Source organism: Sinocyclocheilus grahami, unplaced genomic scaffold, assembly GCF_001515645.1.
Source record: "Sinocyclocheilus grahami isolate Dianchi unplaced genomic scaffold, SAMN03320097.WGS_v1.1 scaffold22.1, whole genome shotgun sequence".
NCBI lineage: Eukaryota > Metazoa > Chordata > Actinopteri > Cypriniformes > Cyprinidae > Sinocyclocheilus > Sinocyclocheilus grahami.
The window spans coordinates 1360659-1386093 of NW_015505201.1; the positions used below are offsets into that span (position 1 = coordinate 1360659).

Consider the following 25435-nt stretch of genomic DNA (forward strand, 5'->3'; position numbering starts at 1 on the left):
TATATATATATATATATATATATATATATATATATATATATATATATATATATATATATATTTAATAATAAAAATACCTATATAATAATGTATGTCGTACTTACCTGCTCCAGATGGATGTTTTTATAAATGACGGTCTGGTTCCACTCTGGGTTCTGAGTCTTCTGGACATACTTAATCCTTCTCTTGTTCTCAGCACTGTGAGGTTATCATGTGGAGACAGGATACAAGGAGCAATAAACTTAGATGATGGATTTCAAATGTTTATGTAGCATATTTATAGCCACACTTGAGGGTAGTGGGGTTTCATAAAGAGATGACCTCACAAGAGGCAACACCGATGCATCTACAGTCCATGCCACCAATGATGATAATGACATTATCAGATCACAGACTAAAATGTGGAAAAATTCCATCTTCTACATGAGTTTATGGGCAATCTATGCAAGCATACAGCAGCATTAGACTCTTACAATGAGCTGGTGTGAATTTGCACAATGGTAGAGTTGCACAACTGTACTTAATATTTACTGACTTTGAGGGAATCGTTTCAAGAATTTATTGACATCAAACAAACTTCAGAGGTAGAGGTTGCTTTGAGGTAGATCTGAGACACCGCACAGATGACACAGTAGGTTTCACCACATGAATGACAGCTAGATAATGAAAGAAAGGAAATCCAAACACACACACACACACACGCACAAATGAAAAAGCAAAATGAAAAGAAAAAGAAACACCACGCTACCTTGCGTTCTGGACAACCATGACTTGGCTGAACCATTCCGGAGATTTGTATGGAATGCAAAGTAAAAGTAGACAGACAAACAGACAACAGTCAGAGAATCCAAGGAAAGGGTAGACAGAAACCCCTTAAAAACGTTGTGGTCCAGGTGGAGTCGTGGCTGTGGGGCTTTTAGAGCCAGACAAAAGGATCATTTGTGCAGGTAATAGGAACTAATCTCATAAACACTGCAGATATGGCCATTAGGAGATGGCAGATATAGCATTACACCCCCCATACTGGTGGAAGCCATATCGATTGTGCTGTCTCCGCAGTCCGAGACACTGAGCTTGATTACTAGGTAGCATGTTAAGAGAGGAAGGCTAAGCTAATAAAAATTGACTTCTCTAAGGACGATCTCTTCCACTTTAGTCTTCCAATAAGTCATTTCTGTACTAAAGAGGTGAGGACTTCTGCCCAGGAAGGGAGACCTTTAAGCCCACTTGATATGCAAGTTTTTATCAGTTACATTTTTTTATTCCGCCATCCAGCATTCAAGTTTATTGTTAAGCATTTTTTACATTTTCATTCCATTAATTATTATGGAATAATTTGTAAAGGGGTACAACGGAGCTACAGGCGCACTTGATATTGTTTTGCAGAATCTTGATATTGAAAAAAAAGGTGATTTTTCGAAGACCAAGAGTAAAACAATAACAGGAGCTATTCCAAAAAAAAGGGTAAAGGAGCTACATTAAGTGACTCAAGATTCAAGTAACTTAAAAAAAAAAATCAGACAATAAATCAACCACAATTACAACATTTATATATGTGGACAAGGACAAACATAAAATAAATATACGTAGTACGTACTGTAGAGGCTCTCTAAATCTTTCATTCTTCACTCTTACTATCACTTTAACACTTTCGCGCGCACACACACACACACACACACACACACAGAATCGTGTGCACAGGGATACTCACCCTCTCCCTGGCAAGAGATAGACCTTTACGAAGGGGTCTGTGTAGCCATTGTTTTCTCTAGGAGCGAGGTTTCTAGCTTGTAAATTGAAAAAAAAGGTGATTTTTCGAAGACCAAGAGTAAAACAATAACAGGAGCTATTCCAAAAAAAAGGGTAAAGGAACTACATTAAGTGACTCAAGATTCAAGTAACTTAGAAAAAAAATCAGACAATAAATCAACCACAATTACAACATTTATATATGTGGACAAGGACAAACATAAAAGAAATATACGTAGTACGTACTGTAGAGGCTCTCTAAATCTTTCATTCTTCACTCTTACTATCACTTTAACACTTTCGCGCGCACACACACACACACACACACACACACAGAATCGCGTGCACAGGGATACTCACCCTCTCCCTGGCAAGAGATAGACCTTTACGAAGGGGTCTGTGTAGCCATTGTTTTCTCTAGGAGCGAGGTTTCTAGCTTGTAGCACGTGAACAATCAGATTGCCCATATTCCTGTCGTAGTTGATTTGAAGCTGAGGAAAAGATACATTATGAGATACATAATACTATAGATAGTCTATTCAATTTTCATTTCACTCTAAAATAAGCACTGGAAGGCTGCAATTTAAATTCAATAAAGCAGTCAATACTGGCGTGAGTCAGTAAGGCTGATAGATCATAATTAAAGCAAAAAAATATTTGTTTTTAGTGCATTTTTCATTTATTTAAATCAATTCTTATTCATGAACAGTAACAGTAAAACAATTTCCTCTACACTGTGCACTTCTGCAACGTTTCATCCTGCACAAATAGTTTTGTTCACACTTTAAATAAATTCCTAAATAACATGAACAATATCAATAGATATTCTGTTAAAATAGATATTCCAAAATCATTTACATGATGTTTACAAAATTGTAAACAATATAGTTAGCTGTCTTATTCAGATAAGTAGAAATGGGAATATGACTTAATCTGCTTATGGCAATGTTTTACATGTTGCAAACACAGTCAAAACACAATCATGCAATTTAAATTATTTTTAGAATAGTCTTATACAGTACATATAAATTTGGTGATTGTGAAATCGGTGCACAGACTCACTTGTATTTCACCAGTGACTGGATGCGGTTGTGGCTTCAGAACCTCTGCTGACTGAAAAACAAAATAATGAAAACTAAATCCATGTCTGCTTTAAATCTAATTTGCAGTTCCAAAATTTAGACACAACATTTGTTATATGCTCTATATACAGTATTTGGCATCTTCCTGCACATTTTTGCACATACAGCACCTTGCTACTATGGCGTTTCTTGTTGACGGAAGGGGACCCGGGTTGCCCAGGGCTGGGGGCCCCACTGGAAGCCGCAGATCCGGTGCCAGAGTGCAAGTGTCCCGCTCTCTCCAGAGCAGACAGCACGGAGGCTGGAGCCTGCTGCTGCGAAACCTTCTGCAGCTCTGCAGCCAGCTGCTTTGGGTCTATACCTGGAGAACGCTGATGCTCACCTACAACACACGCACACAAAACAAACCTACTGATCAATACAGACACCTTTTTTACGGTGAGGAGTGCAAGAACTTTGATGCACACACACCATACTAACACACAGATTCATGATCTGGAGTTAAAATTAACTTTCAGTTAAAATAGCAGATAGCCATTTGTACCTACTGGTTGCATGCATATTAGCTGGACCTGGACCATAGCCTGCTTAAAAAGCTCATTTTTGATGTCACTGAAATATGTTAGTGAAACATAAGCTTAGCCAATGTTTTTATAGATTTTCAGAGTATTTTGGACCCTGTCAATGACCAAGATGGCCATGACCTTAAAGGGATTTGCTTTAGTGTGAAAAGCTTATTAAAGACATGTAAGCACAGTATGAAGGGAAGAATACAAAATGTTGGAGACACTCACCAGCTCTCAGCTGATGGAGCTCCAGTTGTTGAGAGTGTTCTGTGTCGGAGAGCATGTTTAGATCTCTAAACAGCAGTCAAGATAACAAATATATTAGCATATTGACTTAAAGACCAAACACTGCAATATAGTACAGTTAAAACAAATAGTTAAATGATATCTATATGACGAAATGTAATATTGCAATACTGTCTGGGGTCATTTATATCAAAATTAATACTTTTAAAATACTTTTAATGATTTAAGATTAATCAACAATGACATTAAATTGATCAAATGTGACAGTAAAGACTTCTTCGTTTTACAAAAATGATCATGGTTTCAACAAAAAATATTACGCAGAACAAATGTTTTCAATGGAGGAATTTATAGTTATTTCTGAAGGATCAAGTGACACTGAAGACTGGAATAATGGTTGCTGAAAATCCAGTTTTGCCATCACAGGAAAATGTGACATGATCAAATATATTCAATTAATTTTACAGTTTTTTTATGGTTATTATTTTGTTATAAATGCAACAGTTGTGTACATGGTACTACCATTGTCTTTCTTCAACAAAAGAGTGTCGTTAGCATGGTTATTTTTGTTAGTGTTGTTGGCCTAAATTGAGTCTTGAACACTAAATACATTATTGCAACTTACAGGCGCACACATATTTCTGCCTCTCCATACTGCTGGCCCACAATGCTTTGCACTTCTTCATATGTCTTTCCCAGCAGATAGATTCCATTCCACTCCAGAACCTGCATTCCTGAGGAACACAACACATGCCATCAGAACCAGTGAGTGAAATACATTTATTAGGTTAGAATAGTAAAAACGGATACTCACAGTGTACCTTAGACAAAAGTAAACATTATTTGTCTGCATATGGTTATGGAAAGTATTAAAATGAGGTGTTGTTTATAAGTCACCTACTGTATGTTTATTTTAAAAAACCTCAAAACCAGAACCAAAAACTATTATGATAGATTCACACACAGATAGACAGATAGATGCTATTGTGATTCTGTAGGGGAAAATCAATCACTGAATTAACAACACACATAAATAACATGCACACTTTTTTAATAGCACGCTTCCCTGAGTACTTCACTCACTACAAGAAAACAGTCCTGGAGCATCAGAGACCAAAAAACAAGTGCAGAAAACAGAGAGGGAAAAAAAAACTATTTTAAAAGCATCACTGCAAACTCAAGCCCACTTCAGGCCAAACCCCGGGCACTTACACAAATGAAAGCGAGTCTTCAGATAGGTCTTTTGCATTCGGAGTGCTTCAGCGGCTGATGACAACAGGATATCATTCAAATGTCTGTTCATCTCCACACAATCAATCCCTTCAGTTTTCACTCAAAAACCTCTCAAATGTTCAGCAAGATTGTCAGTCATATCTCCATATTACTCTGCAAGATTACCACTAGGCTAAAGACATTATTTCAGCTTTGAAGTTAGTATCTAAATGCTTCATGCATAATTGGGAATCCGATTCGGCTCATCTGTTGAAAATACTTTGTGCTATACAGTACAAGTGAACATTTAAAATCATCTTCAAAAGCCTTTAATGTTAAAAATGCTGTAATATTTTCCATTTTTTATTCATGAACGGTATAGGTAATAATGGTAAAAATTGCCAATGTGTTACTCATTCGCTGGCTAAATATGGAAGATCCCTGTTATATTCAATATTAAGCATGCATACTTCATGTTTCTAAGCTGAAGCGCATGCATATGAGTATGCATTGTGCAATTGTGCATTCATTTGACTCTTGGTCCAAATAATAATATTGCTACAGCTATCAGATATTAAATCTGCTCTCTAGCACATTTTCCACTGCGGCAGCAGACATTATTATACTGTATCAAGGGAAAAGCATACTTAAGATAGAGAACAGATGCTTGTGTAATCTGCCAGCAGATTGGTGCTTGCATATTTCAGGGATGAAACAAATAAAATAGACAAAAGATCTGACACTATAAAATGAAACATTTTAATACTAAGAGTCTTTGCTAAAATCATGAGTTATGAAATAATAAAAATCAAACAAGCAAAAACATGTTCAGGGAGCGGAGCTATTCTCAGAGGAGCTCATCTAAATTGACACAGCATGCTGAGCCAGCATTCGTCAACAAGGAGAGCAATCATACCACAACAATAGCCATCCCGGCTAAAATGAGAAATGGCCTTCTAAATTGGGCACTTTAAAATGCTTTATAACATGACCTTTAAAAATTGAAAAATGCATGAATGTAAACTTTTTTGAAACCAAATTTGCTTATATATCGCATCTATTTCGCTTCATTAACCCATTACTGTCTGCAAGAAAATTTAACTTGCTTATGTTATCTGATTGACTAATTGATAAGTTCTTACCTTCCACAACTTTTCCCATATGCTCAGCACATCCTCCTGCTGAAACCTTAGCGATGTAGGCTCCAATCTCTCCGTTGGTCCCTGGAATCTCTTTTCCACCCACAACTCTGATTCCCAGCCCACTCCCTGAATTCAGATGGGTTCAGTTTAACTGATGAATGGCTGAGTAATTGGATTATAATCAGAGTATCTCAGAATCATTTTAAACATGATCTCTTCATCAATACGACGGCCACGAGATTGTTGTTTTGCTTTTCCTTCCAGTAATTTAATTTGCAGGCCTAATTGACTACAATTCGCTGTGTATCTTGTGGAGTAATTGCTATGAAAACATACCAGAGATGGTGTGGTCCTTGGGGTCCCTTTGCAGTTTGATGCGAGTGTGTGGGAAGGGGTAATGGCTGCCTTTCATCTGCAACAATGAAAACAATTCAAGCAAATGAACAATAGCTGAAGTTCTAACACGTGCTTTTGCTGATGCAGTCTGGTGTTCTTTCAAAGATAGGTGCAGTCTATTCATGTGTTTGCATGGTGAATGTGGTTTAAGTAGAACATGTTCCTGGAACAACATTCAGATTGTAAGGGTTAGCCTTACAGTTTGGTTTGTGGATAAAACATTGATATTGATCTATTACAGATTTAGAGATTTTATGGTTAAAACTTTAGGTATGTCATTCCAGAATCGACAAGTGTTTCTAGGAACACATCCTACTTAGCAAAATCACGTTCACACTGGGGGTGCCACTTTACCTGTCTTCTCTCTGGCCCGGCTTCTGGTCCACCACGTCCCTGGCGGGGTTTGTCAAACCAGTCTGTCTCCTCATGCTGAAGGTGATATGCTAGAAGAGATGAAGAAAGCATCTGCTGTACCATCACAAGAGACAAAACTGGGGCATGTGTCCCACTCCACCACTTTTCTCCCAGACAACCATCCCTTCACCACCCCCAGTTGGGGACACTTCTTTGCTAGAGTGTTTGAACTGACAGCTTGATGGATTTGGGTCAGAGATTCCAAGAACAATATCTATGTTTCAAAAGGGTAGGACACTAACCTCCCTTCCACAAGGTCTAAAATCAAGATTGTTTGTTGAGATAAATGCTAAGTGTACTAAGTAGCCCCCCCCCCCCCCCCCCCCCCCCCCCGGGGTGTCGAGGCATGCACACATGAACATGCATGCTGTGTCCCTTCCGGACCGGGCTACATGTAATGTATCGAGAATTTGATAGAGAACCAAAGCATATATACGCACATACACACACCATCATACAACAGTGTGATGATGAGATGCCTTACCAAATGTCTGATGACTAGTACATTTTCTGTTAGTACACTCTCTAGTACACTAGATCGCATATACAATTAAAACACTACTCCAACAAAACCACAGCTTTTGTTCTATAACGCCAGACTTTCATGATGCTAAAGCAATTTGCTTATTTAAAATTGCAATCTGCACACCAAAAAATATTTTCTTAGTATTTTCATCGTGTTTTTCTGTAAAAATGTTAAAACATTCTTAAAGATAAATTTAGCTGAGATGCAAAATTGTAGCAAATCTAAAACTAAATCCTTTTAAGCATAGAAATTAATTAAATTTTGTAAGCTTCATGCTGAAATAGCAGGTACACTCTTTAAAATAAAGGTTCCAAAAGGGGGGTTTGTAGCGATGACCTAGAACAGGGGTCACCAAACTTGTTCCTGGAGGGCCGGTGTCCTGCAGAGTTTAGCTCCGACCCTAATCAAACACACCTGAACCAGCTAATCAAGGTCTTGCTTGGTATACTTGAAACTTCAAGGCAGGCGTGTTGAAGCAAGTTGGAGCTAAACTCTGCAGGACAGCGGCCCTCCAGGACCGAGTGTCGTGACCTCTGACCTAGAAGAACCATTTTTGGTTCCCTAAAGAACCTGTCAGTGAACAGTTCTTAAAATAAACACTTTTTTTTCTTATTGTGAAGTATGAAGAACCTTTCATACAACGGAAAGGTTTAATGGATGTTAAAGATTCTTTATGGAACCATTAGTGCCAATAAGCATCCTTTATTTTTAAGAGTGTAAGACATTTTTTTATATATTTTTTTAAATATGCAATTTTGGCTCTCAAGCAAACTGATCTCATCATGTCTTAAGAATGTTTAGATATTTTCATTGTAAAAACAAGACAAAATACCAATTAAGACAAGGATTTTTACAGTGTACTTGTTCTCGCAATGTCGTAATGCTAATATATAGCTAAGTGCTAAGATTTGCATTCTATGAGACTGTATATAGACCTGCTGCTGTTTTTCCAGCTTCCATTTCAAGTAGTCTAGTACTTTCTTTAAAGACATTGGGAATTCCTCGAATAATTCATAACTCGTGCTAGGGCAGACATGTCAGCACATACCAGCACATTGATATCAGGCGAGCAATATCTTCTGCTTTGTTTACTGGGTGTTTTGCACAACCTGCAGGTGCCTTGATTACAATACTGTGTAAGCGAAGCATTTTTTTATTCATGAGGCAGCACAACAAGTACACCACAAATCATCATTTAACTCCTAATAGAGTGAGAAGAAAACTGACAACCGGATCTGTCTGCAGGAGTTTTGCAATAAATAGTTTGATGTGCTGTCCTTCTGCAAGGAAATGTCACCTTAAATCAACAGTGCCTTCACTTTATTACCCAAGTTAGAGGATGCATTGACCATGGCGAAACCTATGGCCTGTGGAAAACTGGCATTCTGGCGAACACGCTATCAGAAGGACATTTCTCTCTAATGACTATTATCCTGCATCACCAAAACAGCACCCTTGTTCCGTATTTCAGACATCAACTAGTTTCGGAGGATTCCATTACATTAGTGGCATTTTGGTGGGGCAAGATAAGTTCCTAGAGTGTCGTTTCCTAATGACACTAACTTGTTCTAGGAAACTTCTGCTACAGTATGCACACATATATACTTGTGTATGTAGACATGTATGTGGCTTGGTTGATATGATCAGGCCATGTCAGAGAGACCTTGAGGAAGTGCAGTGATAATGAACACCAGGATGGGTCTGAGGTGCACCACTGAGAAACGCCCGTCACTCAAGACTATGGCACGCATGAACGTAGGTTTATGCTTAATGATATTTTGATGGTTGTTGAACAACAGTTCTCACCTTTTACATTCCAGCTAGGACCTCCAGCTGTAGTACAAACATTGCATTTCAGAGAATTCATAATAAAATTAGCCTTAAAACAGAGCTATGTTTTGCCAATAAAAAACACAGTTACATTTGTGGTGGAAGTGGATGATTTACTTTTGCAAATACATAATTCATGCAATTATCTCATTTTCTAAAATATGTAAAGCACACGCCATTGTAGTCAATATTTTACTCTATAGAGAGCCTTTTAAATACATTCTGCATTCTGAAAGGTAGCCCCATAAAAGTAATGATAATTGAATATAATAATATTTTTAAGATGTGCTAAAAGTATACACAAAGCTATACAGGCAATTATTTCTTTAGCAATACCGGCATTGGTGGTCTTAAATAAATGTCCCAGGTTCAAAACTAACTAAGCTCTATTGACAGCATTTATGGCACATTTGCAGAAACCACCTAAAATATGTTTAAAAGTAAAATGGATGGCTTTAAAACAGCTGTGATTTATTACTTCTGTGTGTTTATACAAACTGAGACTACTGAAATAGCTTTTTGAACCTTGAATGTTACTTCAGCATAGGTTGCTTGAGAAACACAAATAATTTCTGATATTCTCAAGACAGAGACTGGGGTTACGTCTGTGCAAACCCAGCAGAGCATTTAGAGTTGTAAACAAATACATATTCATATTTTGCACTGTTTGTTTATACCATCTGTACACCTGGCTTTTGTTAAACTTCTCAAACAGCTTGACGTTTAACACAATATTACACTATAGAGGGGATTTTAACATGTTTCTCAATGCTGTTGTCTTATTGGCATTGAGAGCGCCATGAAAGAACAAAGATTAAAAATACGTTTTACAATAAATTTGAATGAAGCTTTATATTTATAAGCCAAACCATTTGTGTAATGATCTCATATATTATCTATAAGTTCTATATGTTCAAAACACTTTAATACCTGGGTGATTCTAATTAGTAATACTTGTGTAATTTTCACTACAATAAGAAGTACAAAATATATAGTATGATATAGTAAAACAAATGTATAAAACACACAGAAAGAGAATTAATAGAATATTCACTGAAAAAAAATATTATTCATGTAGCATGCAAGATGTTTTTAAATTCCCATTCATAAGCCATGCAAATAAAAACTGAAATAGCAAGAATTTATTGAGGATGAAAATTGGAAACACCCATGACAGACATTAACATTACATGAAGAAAATGGTTAAACAAGCGAGTTACAACAAGTAGAGTTGGAGGTAATAGAAAACTAAGCTCCAGTGAATGTATGTTATAACCAGATTAACTTCTAAATTTGTCTAAACAGAGTCCCTTATTTAATTTACAATTTTATATCATCAATTGTCAAAAGCACAGATTTGTCTATTTAATTGTCCACAAGCACATAAAAGAGGAAAATCTAAATTCACTACATTAATTTAGTCATCTGATTTGTCCAATCAGTGTAATGACATACTTGCATTTTTGCTATATGAAATATTCTGGATTAATGAAAACTAGACAAACTAAACCAGGTACTTGCATGAATATAACATATGAGAATGTCTTCACAAGAAGACAGAAGTTTACTTATGATTAACATAAATGGCTTAGTATCCCATAGCTGCTGGAAAGATAGTGAAAGATACTGGCAGCTAGTAAACAAATGTATATTCTACCAATCAACTGCATAACCGTTTTCCCCCCAAATACAGCACAAAACAAGATGTTCACAATCTCATTTATATAATTCATAAATAGTGTACTGCCTTCCTAAGACAACCAGTCACTAAATGATTCTGACAGAATTATAGGATGTTGTAACTTCATAGACTGAAGGCAGATCAGTCTCCTCGTCAACTGCAGGGCTGTGATAAATAGCACAGACACTGAGTGTATAATGAATTAAAATAGCTGAATGAATAGTTTTGAAGATCTTCTTAATTGCTTCTCTTCTTATATGTATATGACAGAACAATAATGGTGAAGGAAACAACCAGTTTCCTTTTGCATTTAAGTAGCATGCAAATTCATTAAGAAACACAAGGCAAACGTTTATACATAAAAACAATTATGTATACATATGTAGATGAGAAGAAGATGAAATCATGCAAACGTGACAGCCTGCAAAGTGTAAAGCAACATCCGAGACAAAAGATGAAAAGAGTAAAGGAAAATGTGACATTTGAATTTACACACAGATATAAATAATGCATTCAGAGCCATACAAAAGATGCATATCAACAGAAGTTAGGGTTGAAGATAACAGATCTCATAACAAATTTACCTTCGCTATCTGACATGGCCCCCTGAAGGTCATCGTTTGTAAAGGCAATGTTCCGTTCATAGCCACTTGTCCTGGACTCCTCTCTCATGTGCTGTTGGACTTCTGGAAGAGAGTGACTGGAGCCAAACTGGTCCCGTGAGTCTGCCGAGATGGGTGGGAGTGGGCCTGCAGATGCTCTGGCCATGCCCATGGGCTGACCAACAGGGCTAAGTGGACTCTCCTCTTCAGAGTTTTGTGCAACAATGGGAATTCGACCCCTGCTCTGACTAATTGGCAGACTTGTCGGTTTAGCCCTAGATACAAACTGGGAGTCAATGCCCTCACCTTCTGTTTTCAGGCGTAGTGAGGAGTTTGACAAGTCTCTTTTGATAGATAGGTCCAGTCCATATACAGAGGAAGGCCTAGAGGAAGGTCTTGACCGAGTGCCACTGGGGTAGGTGCCATCATCGTGAAGGGAAGACCTAATGGTAGGCCCTAGGTTGAGAGATTGACCAAAGTTGAGTGACTGAGCCAGGTTAGCGCCAAGAGCTGAACCCAAATATTTCTGTTGCTCTGCTAGGTTCTTCCTAAGACCAAATGTGATCTCATCCTGCAAGAGCCTTGCCCTGGCAGACAGTCCACCAACTGAGCTGGCAGAGGCCAAGAAGCTGCTGTAATCTAGCTCATGGTCCCTGCTCTCTTGGATGGGCGAAAACTTTGTAATTTTGGGGTCAATTAGTGCTTTTTTATTCTTTAGCTGTTTCTGGTAAAGAACTGAGGCAGGAAGTTGCTTGGCAGCTTGTTTCTCTAAAGTTAGTCTCCCGATGCTATATTTCTCAGCTTTGGGGAAATGCCTAAAACTAGTGTCAGAGTGGAGGTAGTGAGGCAGGCCTGTAAGCTGCTCAAGACTATCTGTACCGCGTCGGAACTCCTGCTTAATTTGCTGTTTCAACATCTTCAATTCATATGGCTCCTCCATGGAATCCTCATCTGTTTTACCATATGAATGCAATCGAGAAGCAGCCTGAAGAGGACCAAGAAAATCTGCCACATCTGCAGTCCGATGAACGTCAGCAGTCCGGAGAAGTCGGTCAGCTTTGCTGATATCCTTATCTGCGATACTGAAGCTTGAACCAAGGCCCGTGGAGCTCTTTGTGAGTTCGCCAATGTCATCAATCAAGACATAGTTCCTGGCATTATGGTGATCGAGGTCTGCATAGAAGGACTCAGCTGATATGCTGGACATGGGACTGCTGGCCATACTGGCTCTCTCTTCCAAGCCCATCCTCAGATCAAGGCTACTGTATTTACCACCGAGATGTGAAACTCCGTAGGCACTCTCTGTGGATGTAGGGACAATTAGGAGGGGCTGGTTGTGTACGACCTCATAGTTTGTCGTAATCTTTGGTTCTAAGTCAGACAAAGTAGTCTGACGGGGTTTCTGTTGCATCAGAAGGAGTGAGGCATGGTCATAGCCAGTCTGCTGGGACTGCTGATTGAGTGTGGGCACTGATGAGTAGATGGATTGGTAGGGGGACACCTGCTGATGGTAAAGAGACTGCTGCTGGTACAATGTCTGCTGAGGATACTGACTTGTTTGGGATGCATATTGATAATGGGAGTATGGGCTCGTAAGCTGTGCATACTGAGACTCAGACTCAGTCTGTGGTGGAATGAACTGGTTAAACTCTGACTGTGGGGCAGTCCGTGGCCGTTCTAGTCCATGACCATTACCTCGTGCCTCTCTGATGTTGCTGACCTCACTATCTGACATGTAGTCTCGCTCTTCTGCCACTCCTTGTAAGTAGGCTCTCTCCCTCTTCTCTCTCTCTTTCAGTAAAGCCTCTTTTCTTCGATTTATACCCATTTCCAGATATCTCAATTTAGCATCTATCTCTTTCTCCTCCTCATCAAGCTCTGCCTGTATCTTACGGAGTTTTGAGGACTCACGTTCAACTAAATCCAGCTCTTTGTCTATGTCTTGGAGGATTTTGGCCCGCGCCATAGTGGTGTTCCTGCACATTCGTCTTCTGGTAGAAGCAGTGGTGTACCCAGAGAGGCCAATGAGGGTATCTTCTTCCGGTGGTGGATGAGGTAGTGTGCGTTTTACTTTCTTCTGAGTGCCAACTGGTGTGCCGCTCTGAGAACCTTTGCTCTGTTGATTAAAATATAAAACAGAAATAAAAAGAAAAACAAACACACGATAGACATGATATATCCAGCATGGACACTTGACATGTAATTATTTGGAGAAGAAAAATATAACAAATTGGTCCTTTAGATAACAAGAAAAGAGTGCATTCAAGTGCAGTACTTACAGAGTAGGTGTCTGCGTACTGGTACATCATTCTGTCCTCAGTTGTCGGACTGAGTGACTTGAGGTCAGACAGAGATCGTTGTGAGGCCCTTAGTGATCTTGGACTACTGATATGCCTTGATGAATCAGCGGTAAGCATCTTCTGTGAACTTTTCCCTGGGGACACTGGTGAAACCGGGGAGCATAATACCTTTGGATATTTGGTAACTAACGATGCTCCAACATCATCAGCTGTCAGGTGTGTACTAACACTTATCTCAGCAGGAGCTGGACGTCGTTTATCTCTGTCTGATGTAATATCCGAATCGCTTTCTGTCTGGCCTTCTCTGTGTAAATCTACTTTTGTGTCCACCTGAGCCCGAACAGGAGATCTCCTAATTGTCCCTGAATGCTCTGTCTGAACTGAAATCTCGGCTACAGTCTGAATCGCAATACTTGATACCTTGGAGCTTTTTCCCTTCTCTCCATCAGCATATCTACTGGAACGAGACCTGCGTCTGCTCCGAACGGGGATGTCCCATTCATCCTGATCCTCATCATCAGTTTGCACACAGCTATCTACACTCCTCCTACTTCTTCTCCTTCTACCAGAAGGAATCTTTTCAACCCCATCTTCATCGTCTGTTTGAACACCACTCTCAATCAATTTCTTTCCACTTAATCCCACATTTTGCTCTTGCTTGGCTGTATCTGGCAGGTTTGTGGACAACTGCAGTTGATCCTTTGTCTGTGCACTCACTGACACAGGAATGCTTGAACTATACTGTGTAAAAGCCCCAGAAGTTGTTGTTAGCCAGTTTTGACCTGTTGTGGAGTCATGGGTGGACACTGCAGATGATGTTGAATTGTCATCCTTCACTGGCCAGTATTGTCCATTATCTCCCCCGGAATATTTTGAGTCAAGTATGATGTCTGAGCTCAAGGGTGGGGACATACCCTCACTTGGCCCGAACCCATATGGGTATATCTTTTGCTCTTGTAGTTGTTGCTGGAGTTGCTTCTGTAATCGATGAATTTGCTCTAACTGAAGTTGCTGCTGTGCAAAGGTTTCTTGCTGAAGAATCAGATGGGCTTTGCGTTCTTCTTCTTGCTGCATTAGAAGTTGTTGCTTCATGTTCTGAAGCTCCTCCAGCTCCTTCTGAACAATGATCTGCTCTTGCTCACGGTAACGCTGTATCTCTTGCCTCTCCCATTCAAGCTCTTCAGCTAGACACAGCTGTTTCAACTTCTCTAACTGTAAGAACTCATGTTCAGCCTTGTACTGCTGGCTCTTGCTGTCATCTAAATCAGGGAAATTCGGGGATACCAGCATGTCCAGTGAGGCTGCTATTGCCTCAAAAGTAGCATCCGAGTAGAGCTCAGGAAAGGTTGTCAGGGAGGGAAGGAGACTGGCTAATGCAGAAGGTAGGATATCCTTTGATATATCAGACTGTGGGAATATTGATTGGTCTGTGGCTGTGGTTTGTACAAAGCCATATGGAGCAGGCTGATTTGGAAGTGCTGAAAGTGGATCCGTAGAATTGGTGAGACTATTGTATGTTGTGCTAAATATTGAACCTGGTTGGATAGTAATTGCATACGTGGAGGGAACGGGTGCAGCAACCGATGAGTAAACAATGCCATTTGTCGTTCTTAGTAAACTATTAAAGCCAAACGACATTCCTTGAGAATATGGAGTAGTGGTGATCCCAGTAAATGCCAAAGTGCTTTTCTTTGAGTAGTCTAAGGCCTCTTCTGTTATGTTAGGAAAACAAGAATAGCAGCATCATCAGCATCTAAATGAACAATTGCTCTGTTTCATGCAACATTAACTAATAAAACATCAAATGGAAGCCAAAGAGCATGCAAAGATCTTGTCAGTGTCATCAGATTAGCAGGATGCAAAACCAAAACACTGAGGGACAACACGGAGGCAAACGCATGCATCTGTATTAAAAAAAGAACAGAAAAAGACAAGAATGAAAATCAAGACATTCGGAGAGAACATCACAAAAATAAGGGACATAACCAATAAATAATACATTAACATACAAATAAAAATCAGTTAAGGATACATGCGCACCATTATACTGACCTGTTGACATTTTAGCTGATGTCAAATCAATAGCCCCCTCAGATGCCCCATTCTGATAGGTGAATCCATTCTTCCTTTCATAACTAAAGAGCCCAGCCTCTTTGAAATTACTGTCAGATATTGAAGCCTTCATGGTACTGAGATCTTCAGTGACAGGCGTTGTGGCAATATCAATTTGATAGCCAATTTGATTGTCTGGTTGTGTGGTCACTGGAGGCTGTGTTCTGCAGCTCCCTGTGAAAGGAAGCTTGTAGATTACATCACAGCAAACAGTCCGTCTTCCAGATGTTAGATCAACTGGTGTACCGTCATCTTCCAAAACAGTTGTGACCACTGCAGAAGATGAGGACAAAGCAACCATTGTTTTCATTGGCTTAGACGTGGTGAGGTCTACAGGTCCAACTGCCGTTGGCTCTGTATGTATTGGTATACCAGCAGGGCCATTTGTGAAGCTCACTGGGGCTATAGTAACAGGCATAAGAGTAGGAGCTGTGCTTGCAACAGCTCTGTATGAAAGGTTAATAGGAATCTCTGCACTGGTTGTAGCCTTAGGTTGTGAATTTACAGGTCTGTACACTATCTGTGCAAGTGGCTCAAATGGATTGTATGTGGTAAGTGGAAGAGGTACTGAAGTAGCATTTCCCAGGTCCAAAGGCTTGTCAACTGTGTTGTTGTTGTAGGCAATTGTAGCTGTGCAAGTAACGATTGTTATGCTGTCAGTTACAACAGAGAGTGTTGTAGTGGGGATTATCTCAGCACTAAGATTTACAATTTCAGGCTGTACAGCAGTGGCCTGTCGCCAACTTGATTCACTTGACAAGGAAGACCTACTTGAATCTGGGGCTGTCAAATCCATTCCTTGGTCAGTCATTGTAACATTAACTTTAAATGTGGTAAGATCTATAACGTCACTAGGGTATTGTATTCTTCCATTCTGTTTAGGCTTTGGATGGACTTCTGGTTGGATTGTGATTGTAGCACCCAAAGGTTCAGGTATGGGTTCGACAGGAATCCTCTCCTGGACAACTGACACAGTTGTTGTTCTTTGTACTTCAGTTGTGACAACTTGGGTCACGAGATTAGGCAATGCATCAGGACGCTGCTCAGTTGTTGAGATTGCAGAGTAGACTTGGCTCATGCTTGATATAACTTTATCTTGTCCACAAATTTCTTGACTCTCAATAGATTTTGTAAATTGGGTAAATGTTACTGGTACTGGTGGAACAGTTGTTGCAGAGGTCACTACTGGAATTTCTTGTTTTTGCTCATAAACTGTTTGCTGCTCTTGAAGCTGTGTTATTGGTACTGATGATGGACCCAGTTCAGTAAAGGCCTCTTCAGAAGCTGAGACTATTAGTATTTCTTCCATACCCAAACCAGGAATGTCTTCATTTTGAGCTGGGATTGGAATCTGGGTTACTGTTATTGGAGCAGAATATGTTTTTTGCATTTGTTGCATCTCAAGTTCTTGTTGCACAGCACTCACTGTATAGTGAGGAACTGACTCAGTAGAAACTCCTGACACAGGGGCTAAGGCTACTGGTACCTCTGACGATTTTGATGTATGCACCACTGAGACTGGAGCCATAGCAAGAGAAGAAATCAAGGAAGGTGTGGAGTATGTCATTGCCGGATATGCTGTTGGTTCCATAGAAATGGGCGGTGGTGGTGGTGCTGCAACAGGTGCTGCTGAAATCAAAGCAGATGGTGCCATTACAACATGTGGTGTTTTAAACACAGATGGGGAATGCATTGTATTCTCCATTGTGATATGAGGAACAACAGTAATAGTCTGTGATAGTCCTGATGACGCCACTACAAGAGGTGCTGAAACAAATGTTTGTACAGAAGCAACTGGCAGCTCTGGGACTGAAACCCAAGGTTCCATAATACTTTGACTTGAATCCGCAGCTAGTGTAATATGATGAGTCTCTATTGAGACTGAAGCAAAGTCAGGTGCCATCACCTCAAGGGGTACTGCTGTATTTAAGCCTGAGGTAGGCTTTGGTGGGGCTGCTACAATTTGTGCTGAAATTAATGACACAGGTGCATCCACTGCAGATGGAGCAAACACTCTTGGGGCATCAGATAGAACATGCTGTCTGGGAGTTGGCAGTGATGATCTTCTCATCGGTGCTTGTGTTGTAATGCCCTCAACAGGTGATCCTGGTTCTGAGGGTAATGTTATCACCACATATGTTTCAAGAGTTCTAGCAAATCTGGGTGATAAAGGTGATTTTGGTGAAGAAGCACTGTGCTTGGTCTCTACAGGGGCAGTCAAACTTAGTGACAAAGCATTTGGAGGTTCCCTTGTTCTTGGCAGCGTTGCAGCACGAACTGCTTGAACAACTACTGGCTCAGGGCTAACTGGTGGCTTTACGCTCTCTCTTGATCTGTAACTAAATACCAGTCCTGGGGGAATGCATACAGGTTTGGGGGGAACAGGGGGTGGTGATTTGTGTGTTGGTGTCACGGCTTGTTTTATATTTACGCTGGCCACATTTGGTGGGGGTTCAGGGAGAGTTACATTACCTGATGAGGGCGTTGGAATAGACTTTTGCTGGTTAAAATCAGCCTTGGGTACTGTGCTATATGGCAATTCTGGTGGTGAAGCTGAAGGAGGTGGTGGAAATGAAATCACTGGTTTATCTGTTCTTTCTTGAGGAACATGGGGTTTTGCAAATGTCACACAAGGTGGAACTGTTGAATCAGTGATGAAACTTGATATTGTGGCTGGATAAGTAAAAGGAGAAACACTAACAATAACAGGGTGCCCTCTCCCATCTTCAATAGTTGTTTTAACTGCCACATTTTCAAGATTGGGCAGTTTGACAACAACGTGACCTTGCTGTGTCTGTACAACAGGAGAAATTATTTGTGACACTGACTGTTGAGAAGAATTTCCATCATCTGGTACATTTTCCTTCTGTATTTTCACCATCCTTTCCTGAATATTGGTTAGCATTGATTGAACTGGTTGGGAGGGTGAAGCTCCAAAAGCAACAGTTGTAGTAACAATGGGAGAAATAACAGAGACTGTCTTTGCAGCAATATGCTCTACATGACTTGCTGGAGGTGAAACAGTGGCTGCTTGGCCTAATTGGGGTGTCATGTGTGGTCTGGTTTCTGCTGGCCTCTGAATAGGAATTTGAATAGAAACACTGGTTGGTGGCTGAATCTCTTTTGCTAAAGCAAGAATACTGTATTGAGCAGACAGTGGTGTGGCCACTTGTTCAACTGCTGAGCTGGTCTGGTCTGTAGAGAAAACATTTGCTGGTATTGAGGCTGATACCATTGTTGGAACAGAAATAGGTGCTTGATCCACTGCTGAAACTATAGCTGGAAGTGGGGCATAGGTTAGAGAAGGTACTGGAAAGGTCAAATATATTGATTGAGATGGAGATGTAACCAGGTCTGGCATCTGTGCAGTGGATGGCGGGGTAGGCACTGAAACTGGAGTTTGTTCTTGAACTGGATGGTCTAATGCAGGGGACACAAGATCAGGCATTTGAACAATAACAGAATTTTGTGTTAAAGGTCCTTTGCGAGACTGAATAATAGGTTTAACAACTGTAGTAGGAGGAGTTTTTACGTGGTCAACTTTTGGATGAATTGTTGGTGCAACAGCTTGTTTGTCTGTTGTGGCTGATTCAGCAGCTGAAGGTTCATGTATTGCACCGGCCAAAGGTCTTTGAGCTAAATCTTGAAGAGCTGAATCCAGTGTACAGGATGAAACACTATCGGGAGTAGGGACTGTTACCTGTGTAGGTTTTGATATAACTGTTGGTTTTGGTGCAGGAGTTGGTTTTGGACTTGGTGTTGGCTTTGAAATAAAAATTTCAGAAGGAGTTGGAGAGCCAGCATTTTTTGAGACATGTGGTGAGGCTGGAATGACCGGTGAAGGGGATCCAATAATCTGTGTGGATGATGCAACAGGAGCAGTTGCTGACGGGTGTGTTGTGGCTTGCTCAGACACCAAGTCTGGAATGTGAATTACAACTGTGGCAGAAACTTCAGCAACACTAGGGCTAGCTGGAGTAGTTAATTCAGATGTCTGGCCAGAAACCGGAGAGGATGATGGTGCTGTTGTTAGTTCCATATTTGAATCTGGGGACGAGACTGCTGGAGATGTTGTTGGAGACAGTGGTGATATTGCTGTTGTCTCCACAACACGTTTTGATGAAGGAACTTCACATATTACAGAAATGGGAACAGTTTCAAATGATTCTTCTGGGGCTTGTGGTTCCTCCTCACTTTGAGGGATATCAGTTGGCTCGGGGGACATTTTTTCTTGTGTGACACTGTCCTCCTCTTCAACTTCCTCTTCACCAGAGGAGCACTGAGTGATCTTTAAGTCAGGAATTGGATATAAAGCTTTAATCCCAGATACATCCTGAGTAGATGTAGAATCTGTAATATAAGGCTCTAAAATGCATTCAATAGGTTCATCTAAGTTGTCTTCTTCCCCACTTGAAGGGATGAGTATCACCTCAGGGGAATCATATGATGACTCAGACACAGTCAGAGGGGAGGCTGGAGACACAGGAGTTGACAGAGTAGGACTTGTTCCTGGTGTTAAAACATCTTTTTGTGTCTTCAATCGCTCTTCATAAGCATCCTCTGTTTCCAACAGTGGCTTTGCATTTTTATCTGTAGAAAGTGCATCATTTCCAGAAATACTCACATAACAAGCGTCACTGACATCAAGTGGCAAGGATGTGTCAATCTTTGTTGCATGTGCTTGCTGAGCCTCCTTCTCTTTTTGCATGATCTTGCTTCTTTTATTCATCATCTCTTCATAAGCCTCATCTGGTGTCATAAGTATCCTCACCGACTCATGTTCAGACATCTTTCTCAAATCTTGCTCATGGGTGACTTTACCAAGAGCTGTTGCAGCCTGTTCTTGTTCTTCAACTAAAGTTTCATAAGCATAGTCCTCTATTAACATGCCTCCATATAATGGTTCAATATCAGGTGGTGTGAATTTCTCTGATGTTTTGTATTCCTGCGCTTTCTGCATCATTTCCTCATATACTTCTTCAGCAGTCTTTAATGGCTTCTCTGCTGCATCATGTGTTTCAGATGATAATGTTATGTATTCTGCATTCTCTGGTTCAGATTCAAAACTAGGTGAAAATTCAGAGGAGGAGGAGGACTTCCGTTCCTCCTTCCCTGCTGCCTGCCTTAATTGATCAGTTTTAGTCAAAGGATCCCGTCTCCTTTGCATGCCCAGATCAGCTCTTTCTGCCTTTAATTTTTTTGTGATCTTTCTTAACTGCGGATGATCATCTCTTTCATCTTCCTGCTCCATCTGTTCACCCTCCTCACGTAACTCATCCTCCTCAGATGAGTCTTCTATAGTGGGAAGGGCCTGACCATGAGGTCTGTGTTTTGCCTTTCTTTGCCGTTTACTCTCCTCTCTGGCTTTTTTATGACTTGGGCTACTATCACTGTCCTCATAAATAGAGGACACAGAAGTAGGTGAAGCTGTTCCTGGTGTGATGCTAGACACCTGAACACTGGATGACCCATCACCCTTGGACGAGTCTTCAGTCAGACTCTCATGCTCCTCTGTGGTCTGTCTAACAGGAGTTTTTTGTGTGATGGCAACTGCTGTGGTGTCAGTAGCTATGATCTTCTCATTGTCATTTGACAAATCTATTTCCACTCTGATTTCTTCTAATGCTTCTGAGACTGGGATGACTTGGGCAACTTGATCATCTTGGTCGTGAGAAGACAGGGTGATATCAGAAATCTCCTCAGGCTCTACAGTAAGTCTCTTTAGGGCACGTTTAGGCTTCATGGAATCATCCGATTTTTCAACTTCTCTGGTTTCTTGCTGTGTTTGTTGTTCGTCTCTGTGTTTTTCCTCTCCAGAAGGCAAGTTCCTGTCTTCTCCCATGTGTATAAGTTGCCTGCGTATGAACTCTTCATCATCTCCAGAATTTGAACTGTCTAGTTTGTAGTCCTCACTGCTGGAGGAAGCAGGCCTCACTCTTCTTCTCTGTATCTGAGGGGAAGGTTCACTCTCACTGCTGTCCTCGTGGTATTGTTTTACACTGTCTGGTGCTCTGACAGGCAACAGTTTTGTAGCGGTTTCTTTTATGCCCATTTCACTTACTCTCTGTATCTCCTTTAGCTCCTCCTCAGCCGAGCTGTATGATTCTACCGATACCGGCAAGATGTCCGTTTTATGTTGCTCTTTAATATCTGCTTTTAAGGTGTCTACTTTAGATATTTCTGGAAGACTGCTATCCATCAGTACCACAACATCTTTTTGCTGTCCTTCTATTGCAGGTTGAGTGTATATATCCTCTTTTACCTAAGGAAAATGAAGAAAGAAAAATGGCAAATACATTACATTAATATTGTAGCTCTTTTCTTAAAACATGCCTGCCTCCTATTCACGACTAACAATTTTTTAATACACTAAAATAAAATAATAATATAAAACAAATGTTTAAATTATAAAATTAAAAAAATGCATTGCTCATTAATGTATATGTAACATTATACCTTTACTACATTTGCCTCAGTTGGCACTGCTGGAAGCATAGACATCGGTTCTGTTTCTACTTGTGTCTCGACAGGGACTTTGTCTTTGCCTGTTTCTTTTAAAGTGACCTCAGCAGCAGTAAAAACAGCTTTCTGAGTCTCTGCAGCTGGTATTGGTGCCACCACAGCTGTCATCCCTGTCTGCAGCATATATGTGGTAGGAACAACAGAGAGAGGTGCAGGGACCACTGGAGTGGTCTCCGCTGCCTTTGCAACAGTAGTAGAAATGGTTTTCTCCTCCTCTGCCTGCTTTCCAGGTGATGGTTTTGGCTCAGATTTTGGATTAGGTGTCTGTGCAGGTGCAGGAGTCTCAGGCAGCTGTATTTTGGATGTGACTGTAGACTTGTCTTTTGGGCTGGATATTGGTATTTTTCCCATGTCTCCCAGCTGATCAGCTAGAGCTCTCTGTGTTTGACAATTCAAGCACAACCACTCAGCCTGGAAAAAAGACACATACAAGATTTGATAAATATACTGTAGAAAATAATTTTTTATTTAAATAACATTAAGAAAATATTTCAGAAATACAGACATCCTATTAATATAGTGTCACCAAATATTCTGATGGTCCTTATTGCCGCACCATAATATTATATCCCCCCACCCCCCCAAATTAAATATGTTTGAATAAATTACTAAACCCTTAGGGCATGTAATTTATTGAAAGACTGCAGAGAACAGCAATCAAATGAACAATAAACACACTGTCCTCAGCAATTTTACAAAGGCACTTTTCTTTTCATTATTCTGGCAAGTTAAAGCAGCAGAAAAACACCTGTCTCTGTTCCTACAGGGGACAGCGCTTACAGGTCTTTACACGTGGGTGTGGGTGTGTGTGTGTGTGTGTGTGTGAGAAAGAATGAGAAAACATGCTTGCACTGAGGACATGCTATGATTATAAAACATGCACGCTCGTGCACACTCACACACACACACACACACACACACACACACACACACACACAAACACACACAAACACACACACACACACACACACACACACACACAGTCTTAACAGGAGATTAGGGTTTATTCCCACATCCAGTGACGTAAACAAACCATAATTCATAGGCACATGAATTCACTTGAACACTGTTCTTTATGATGTAACACCCCCTCTGCCATTTTTGTCATACTCAAAGGCTTATTCACAAAGCTGTGATTATAGACAAACATTTTCTTAGAAATTGCATTGTAAATCAAATAATTTAAAAAGCATGGGTATGCAAATGCATTCCAAAGGAAAGAAATTGAAAGACAAATCCCAAGACTAACTCCAGACTGAAGCTGTAACTCCTTTACATAGCTCAATATGGCTATCTATTAAAAATGCTGCTAAATCTCCCTGTTTGTAGATCATTTGTATTTCATCTCTCTTGATCTAATGACATTTTATTAATGAATGCAACAGAAAGCTGACAGATGTATTCTGGATCTTTTTAACATTGTGTACTAGAAAGAATAAATGAGTCATAACCAGATGATGGTAGACACATGCAATCACAGACAAAGAGGATAAGTCAATGAGGTAGATCAAGACAGCCTTCCTCTTCAGAACGCATGAATTACAATAAAATACCAGAACAAAAGAACAAGGGTTTGACTGGGTCATTACAAAGTGTCACCATGGAAACCAGATAAGATGTATGTCCCCAACAGCACAGTCTGCCTTTAGTTCTGTATCAAAACCTAGTGAGCTGCCTAACTAGACAGCATCTTAATGCACCTTAGGTGTGTATAGGCAGGCTGAAAGCATTGCAACTCAGACAGAAGGCACAATTAATCAAAGTTCAAAATGATTATCATAATGTACTAGTTGGCTCAATATTTTGTTTATGCTATTGAACTGTAATCTTAGCAACATGCTAGTGTACATGAACATGCTAATTCTACTGAAATCTTATAAAAGTGTTCCAAAAGACAATTACATTTTAATCTACAAACTTAATAAACAGCAACAGATTGGAAAAACTTTGTAGTTTTGTAAATTTGGGCAAATTTGTGAATAATTAGTAGTAATGGAGTCACATTGGTGAGGCAACTGCCTAGAGCAGCTTGTTTATTGAGAAAAGCCCTTAAGGGCACTTCTGAGCAAGAGAAGCTTCATGAGAAATAAAGTGCTTCTATTAAGGTTCAGCATCCAGTACTTAATAAATCCTGTAAATAATGCAACAAATACGAACATGATATACAAGATACTAGCTTACTATAAACTAGATATGCAAATTTCCCTTATTAGAGCAAGATAAATTAACTCACAAACACAGACATAACATGAATAGAAATGCCCATGGTTGCAAAAATAAATGAGAACAAGCTCATTTCAACACTGGCTATGGATTTAGTAAAAGATGCGATCATCACCACTAATTGGAAACTTGACGGCTTATACATATGCAAATCAGGAGAAGCCTGATTCAACGCAGAGGACCATCAGAGCAGGGAGACCAATCAGGAGATTAATTAACAATAAAAAGAACCAATCATCTTTTCCAGAATGTACGACTTTGTGAAAGAATGTCCTCATCACTGCTGCTTGTCAGTACTGCAGGCAATGTAGAGTGCTGATCACGGCACATAAATAAAACCGAAAAAACTAAAAGACTGAATTGTGAGTGCTACAAACAGGAAATTATCCAAAAAGTGCTTAATCAAGGTGCTAAACAAGGACGCGCAAAACTGCATATTTTTAAAATCAATTAGCCTGTGTGTTGCCTGAACTACATGACTGATCTGTCTTATTATTTTGGGATTCACATAACTCCAATCAGCACACAGAATTAGATTTTCTTATTTTTGCAGAATAAATAGATATGCAAACTATGGTGATTCCAATAGTGTCGGGATATGACCGTTTTTCTTTTTAAGAATATTTTGCCAGCATTCGCAATCTAAAGCAGCAAAATATCTTCAGTCACTTATAAAATTATCTCTCTATGTTATCTAAATGATCTTCCTCAACTTTACTTGTCTGCTTTTTATCACAGTAGAGAAATGAGAAAAGGGCAACAGCAGAAGTATGCTTTTCAGATCAATCTGACTACATGCCATGGTGATTACATTTATTCTACAAAGAGCAGT

General features: G+C 39.9%; 1 protein-coding gene across 1 annotated transcript in view; it reads right to left on the bottom strand.

Moving 5' to 3' along the window:
- The window catches only part of pclob (piccolo presynaptic cytomatrix protein b), a 76735-nt gene that overhangs the window by 12617 nt on the left and 38683 nt on the right, over positions 1 to 25435 (bottom strand). Inside the window, exons 16-30 of the mRNA XM_016243187.1 lie at positions 22315 to 22791; positions 15799 to 22120; positions 13726 to 15458; positions 11429 to 13562; positions 9140 to 9166; positions 6748 to 6836; positions 6334 to 6409; positions 5998 to 6123; positions 4269 to 4377; positions 3626 to 3690; positions 3002 to 3213; positions 2812 to 2862; positions 2110 to 2240; positions 749 to 775; positions 105 to 198 (exon numbers count right to left, since the gene is read on the bottom strand). Coding sequence (XP_016098673.1) covers positions 105 to 198; positions 749 to 775; positions 2110 to 2240; positions 2812 to 2862; positions 3002 to 3213; positions 3626 to 3690; positions 4269 to 4377; positions 5998 to 6123; positions 6334 to 6409; positions 6748 to 6836; positions 9140 to 9166; positions 11429 to 13562; positions 13726 to 15458; positions 15799 to 22120; positions 22315 to 22791 — 11673 coding nt within the window. The remainder of the gene's footprint in view (positions 1 to 104; positions 199 to 748; positions 776 to 2109; positions 2241 to 2811; positions 2863 to 3001; positions 3214 to 3625; positions 3691 to 4268; positions 4378 to 5997; positions 6124 to 6333; positions 6410 to 6747; positions 6837 to 9139; positions 9167 to 11428; positions 13563 to 13725; positions 15459 to 15798; positions 22121 to 22314; positions 22792 to 25435) is intronic.